This window comes from Nicotiana tabacum, unplaced genomic scaffold, assembly GCF_000715075.1.
Source record: "Nicotiana tabacum cultivar K326 unplaced genomic scaffold, ASM71507v2 Un00084, whole genome shotgun sequence".
Classification (NCBI taxonomy): Eukaryota; Viridiplantae; Streptophyta; class Magnoliopsida; order Solanales; family Solanaceae; genus Nicotiana; species Nicotiana tabacum.
The window spans coordinates 28,625-34,465 of record NW_027438322.1 but is presented as its reverse complement, the minus strand read 5'-3'; the positions used below and the strand labels follow the sequence as shown (position 1 = coordinate 34,465).

At 34.7% G+C, this 5,841-nt stretch overlaps 1 protein-coding gene across 1 annotated transcript; it reads right to left on the bottom strand.

The window, feature by feature from the left end:
• Nucleotides 1–428: 428 nt before the first annotated feature.
• Nucleotides 429–1,658, bottom strand: LOC142178944 (defensin-like protein 1). Its single transcript, XM_075248762.1, has 2 exons — nt 1,500–1,658; nt 429–899 (listed from the first exon to the last, which is right to left on the bottom strand). Exons 1-2 carry the CDS (start codon nt 1,561–1,563, stop codon nt 643–645), a joined length of 321 nt encoding a protein of 106 aa, XP_075104863.1. The 5' UTR covers nt 1,564–1,658; the 3' UTR covers nt 429–642.
• Nucleotides 1,659–5,841: the final 4,183 nt, after the last annotated feature.

Sequence of the window (5,841 nt, the reverse complement as noted above, 5' to 3'; positions counted from 1 at the left end):
AAACATTGATGATGCAAGACTTTACACTTTTTGTTGTTTCTCCTTATAACAAAATTAATATCAGTGTGCTTGTTTGCTATTTCTTTCATTAGTCTCTTAGTATTGAGTTCCTTTTTTATTTTTCTTGTTTTTCCTAATAGTTAACTTCAACTTTTCTTAAAAAATTTCTGTTCTTGAGATTGCGCCCAAATTATCTCTATGGCAGTTTGGTGCACAGGGTATCTCGCGTTCACTCAAGGTACGGGGAAGGGTTGCACCCAATATATACAGCCTATCCTAATTAAGCATTAGTAATTATTTTCACAGTTCGAACCCTGATCTATACAGAGACAACTTTACTGCTGCTCCAAATCTCCCCTCGTACCTACTACAATAAAAGATTATAAAAAAAAGGAGAAAATAACAAAAGGGAAAGCTATCAAAATGGATAATATAAACAAAGACCATAGAAGGTCATTTTCATTAAAAGTACACAAATAAACATAGTGCAAGATTGCACAAAGGATTAACGTGCCACACTTATTTAAGGTGTAACAAAAGGCTACTAAAAGCCAATTAAAACACAACGTTAGCTATCCTTTTAAGAAAGGCAGCAACTTTATTATGTGTGATACTGAATTAATCCTTTCTTCTAATCTCTAATTAGTTATCCATTATCTCTTCTTCAAGCAAAGCTGCAGCCAAAGTTTTTGCTTCCTCAGCCAAAGTTTCAGCTCCTGTTTTGGTCATCTTCTCATCAAATACGCATGGCTTATAGCAAATGCACCTTCTGAGAATTTTGCTACATTTTCCATCAGTAAATCCCTCACTGAGACAAGCTTTTCTGCATGGTGGTTTGGTAATGCATATTCCAGGGAATGTATTGCTTTCTGCTTTGCAAGTACTCTGAGCTTGCACCTCTACAATCATTGAAATAGCACTTATAAGTACATCTAAAAGAAAAAACAACACTTGAAAATTTTATGAGGTATTTAACATATACACACTAATAGTATTAATTTATAATATTAGGTCTCTCCCAAAAGATATTTACAGGTAGCGCTCCTTAAAAAATAACAAAATAAGGCAAGCGGAATGTTATCACATATAACAGAGACATGATAATGTACAGAAATAATTATAATTATAGTATTAGGTATATACAGATAACGATCCATAAAAAAAAAGAAAAAAAAAAGGCAAGTGAAATATTACTATATATAACATAAACATAATAGTGTAAAGAAATATTACACTATTGGTACACTATCGGAGTATATAAGTTAAACTTGTCAAACAAATTTTACTTGGAAAACTGATAAGAAAATTATAACTTAAATTCATTTTAATAAATTAACCCAGAGTTAGATGCAGACACCATTATAAGGAGGCTTTTTTGTTTAAAATAAATAACTTACGTACTTAAGCGACTGGATGGCAAGAAATAGAATTAAACTTCGCATAATTAATTTCCATTAATTTGTATTAGGTTTTAGAGCAACAAATTAAAGGAGACAAACCATAGGCAACAAAGAGCATCATTGCCAAGACTGCAAATGCCATGAAGCACAAGGAGCGAGCCATAGTTTCTTTGAATGAGTAAAGAAGATATAGGTATTAATAATAATAATAAGAAAGATTGCAATTCAGAGTTGTGAATGAACACTAACACAATAGAGCTATTTATAGGCAATGAAATGAAATAAGAGTGGAAAATCTTTTACTTATCTTTTGAAGCAAAAAAAGAAAAAGAAAAAAGAAAGAGTAGATAAATTTAGTGGCTCAATAAACATGTTCCTCGTGTTCATGAATTTTCAGTAACTAGTTATTCCCCCAAAAGAAAGGAAAATGCTCCTAGTAATTGATATATCTCCAAATTTCAAAATTACCAACAACTATGGTGCAATAATTTACTTCGCATAGTTGTTGGCCCACTAAATTTATCTACTCGTTATTTTTTGGTGACAAGCAGAGCTGGTAAAAGAAAAGCTATTATCACTTTTTGCCAGCGCTAAAAATTATATATATTTGGTAGCTAAAACAATGTATAAAATTAATATAATTTTTGTACATAACATACAATATGTATATATATACAAAAAAAATATATTTTTTGGTTATTATTTTGAGAGCTGCTATACAATGTCATTTTCCCTAAAAGAACGCAGAATCACATCAACATTTGTTGAAGACTTCATAAACAATAATGAATTTAAAAAGTAGCCCGGTGCAAAAATTATTCCGCATTCATGCAGGCTCCGGGGATACAGAGGCATATCAAGAATTCCAAGATAATAGGTGCACTACTGTAAATAGGTAGATCTAGAATTTACATTAGACAAGTTTAACTTCAGTCTCTTACAATGAACCCACTACACTTTTTGAAATTATAAATTTAAAATTATATTTTTGTTATACTCTGTGCCAAAAATAAGATCGTTCGAAGTGAGATTTGGACCGCCAATTTCACTTGTAGAGGTTCACCCAATAATTATTACACCATTGAAGTCTTTAAATATGGGTGCACGCACATATATTTAAGTAATTTTTAAAAAATATAATATTGTTATACATGGTTTAAGGAAAGGAGTATGGATGCACGTGAACCCATACCCTTTAAGATAGATATGCCCCTGCGGAGAAGAGCCACATCCCAAGAGATGTGTCGTTAGACAGCCTACCCTAATGCAAGCACTAGTGGCTGCTTAAACGATTCGAACTCGTGACCTATTATAGGTCACACGGTGACAATTTTAGCGTCGTTTCAAGACTCCCCTTCATACATAATAATTAATGAAATTAGAAATTAAACTTGAAAACAACAACAACAACCCAGTAAAATCTCACAAGTACGGTTTGGAGAGGGTAGTGAGTACGTAGACCTTACTCCTAGCCCGGGCGTAGTGAGTACTCGAACTCGTGACCTATTATAGGTCACACGGTGACAATTTTATCATTGCTTCAAAACTCCTCTTCACACATAATAATTAATGAAATTAGAAATTAAACTTGAAAACAACAACAACAACCTAGTAAAATCTCACAAGTAGGGTCTGGAGAGGGTAGTGAGTACGCAGACCTTACTCCTAGCCCGATAGGGCAGAGAGGCTATTTTCGAAAGATCCTCGGCTCAGGAAGGTGGAAACATAATTACACAAACATGTTATGTTAGAGTGCTACAATGGTTTTGAGTAATCCTCACTGTAAGTTAACTTTTGGATTTAAGAGAAGATTCAAGGTCAATTTCTAATCATGGTGTCATAGTTAGACCTATATTAATTCATATTTTATCCGATGAAGGGCCCTCGTATTTTGTTTTAAATCCTCTAGTTGTATTATAGATAATTAAATGTGTATCAATAACAACGTGTTTGGATGATTGTTACTTGTTGTATTGTATCATATTATTTTTTTAAATAAAATATTTATTTTGATTGTTACTTAAATTTTATTGTATCATATCGTTTAACTCCATCGTTACGTAATAATGAAAAATGTCACTTTATGGAACGATCGATTTGGTGTGTTCGCATCGTTTCCTTATTTATTTTCTCTCATGTTGTCCTTTTTTATTATTAAATAATTATATTTTATCCTATACCCTACCTTTTTATATAATAATATCACCTCGTACCTTACTTTTTCTCTATAATATTACAAGTTTATTGTCACGACCCAAAAACCTAACCTGTCGTGATGGCGCCTATCGTGGAACTAGGCAAGCCGACTCATTCCAAAACAAACCAATATTTTCATTTCAAGGATAATTTCAAGTCTATTTAGCGTAAAAACCTTTGTAAAGGAGTTCAAATCAAAACAAAAATGCGAAAAAGAAAAGCCCGACATCGGGGTGTCACTAGTCATGAGCATCTACTACAATCTGTCTAACATTATCAAGACTAACTCAGCCTAGAAAATAGTTAATTACAACAAAAGGAAGATAAGAGAGAGAAGAGCAGGGGCTGCGATCGCCAAGCAGCTACCTTGCTATTTCCTAGAAAATCTGCAACCAGAATGATCAACAACCACTACCGTGTCCAGCTACATCTGGATCTGCACACAAGGAGCAGGGAGTAATGTGAGTATGCCAACTCAGTAAGTAACAACAATAAATAAAGACTGATCAGTAGTGATGAGCAATAAAGAATATAAAGTTCATATCATGAAATCTCAGTAAAATACTACATGCTTAAAAATCAGGATTTGAATCAAAACACCTCATTTAAACCCAGTTTCAGTAAAAATCATTTAAAGATTTTTTTCAACAGTTTTCAAACAGAGGCTAAATGCAAAGGTGAGCAAAAATGATTAAATCATAAAAAACCCCTCGGGCAAAACATCTATCACGACCCGAAATCCCACTAGTCGTGATGGCACCTAACCCAACCCGTTAGGTAAGCCAATTTCCATCTATTCAATCCCAATGAAATTAATAAATTAAAAATATCTAAAACCAATATATCTCCCCAAGAACTGGTAGTACAAATTATGAGCTTCTAAGAATAGAGTATACAAAGCGGAAATGAAATAAATACATAGTCTGTTTGAATAATACATAAACAGAACTTTTATAAATCTAAGACTACCTTGAACAAGATGCAGCTACAACAGGAATGCAGGTACATCTTCAAATCCTGCAACCATCGAGAACAGCAACAACGGTAACCAATATTTTCACGCAATGTGCAGAAGTGTAGTTTCAGTACAACCGACCCCATGTACTAAATAAGTAACAAATCTAGCCGTAGGTTGAAAGCAGCGACGAGCTTCTACCAAGGTCGGGTCCAAAACTACTAGTCCATAACATTCCATAACAACATAAAGCAAATAATACCAGAAGAAATACAAAGATAAAATGCTCAGCCAAATCATGATTTCATAAATAATAGTTCTTCCTTTCAAATATATCAGTGAAAACCCAAATCGTTTTCCAAAGTTGCCAAAAATATGAATAATTTGAGAACAATAATATTTCCAAAAATTATTTCAATAATAAATAAAATATCTCATTTTCTTTCCAGATAACCAATGTAAAACAAATGCATCACTATGCCCATCTGTCAACATGCGTGAGAAATCATGAATAATGTGATATCGTACAGCATGAGGAAAACACATCTCTATGCATATATGTCATATGTGAATGCCAATGCAACGTATCTCAGATATTGTACTCATGTACTCACACTCTCAGAGTAGTCAATCTCACTATCTCGCATTCTCTCTCACTATGTTCAGCACACTCAATCACTCAACGCTATATAATACTTGCTGCGGCGTGCAGCCGGATCCCTATTGATAGTCGACTGCGCTCACTGGGGGTGTGTACAGACTCATGAGGGGCTCCTACAGCCCAAGCTCAATAAGCACGGACAACTCACGTGTTGCACGGACAACTCACGTGCCATAATATCAATCCCTGGGTCCGCACGGTCAACTCACGTGCTACGCGGACAACTCACGTGCTATGGTATCAATGCCTGGATCCGCACAGACAACTCACGTGCTACGCGGACAACTCACGCGTTATGATATCAATACCCAGATCTGCACGGACAACTCACGTACTACGCGGATAACTCACGTGCTATGGTATCTATACCTGGATCCTCACGGACATTCACGTGCAATAGTATAATATATATAAAGCCAACACGGCCTATTGCGGCGTGCAGCCCAATCCCAAAAGTATCCTCACAATCAGGCCATCGGCCTCCCTCAGTCATCAATCTCTCCAGTCTCTCTCTCATGAGCTCACAATGTCATGACAATAGTCCAAAAATGATGATATGATATATCAGTAAATAACAACAGAGTCTGAGATATGATATGCAATGAAATAAATATGACTAAGTATGAATT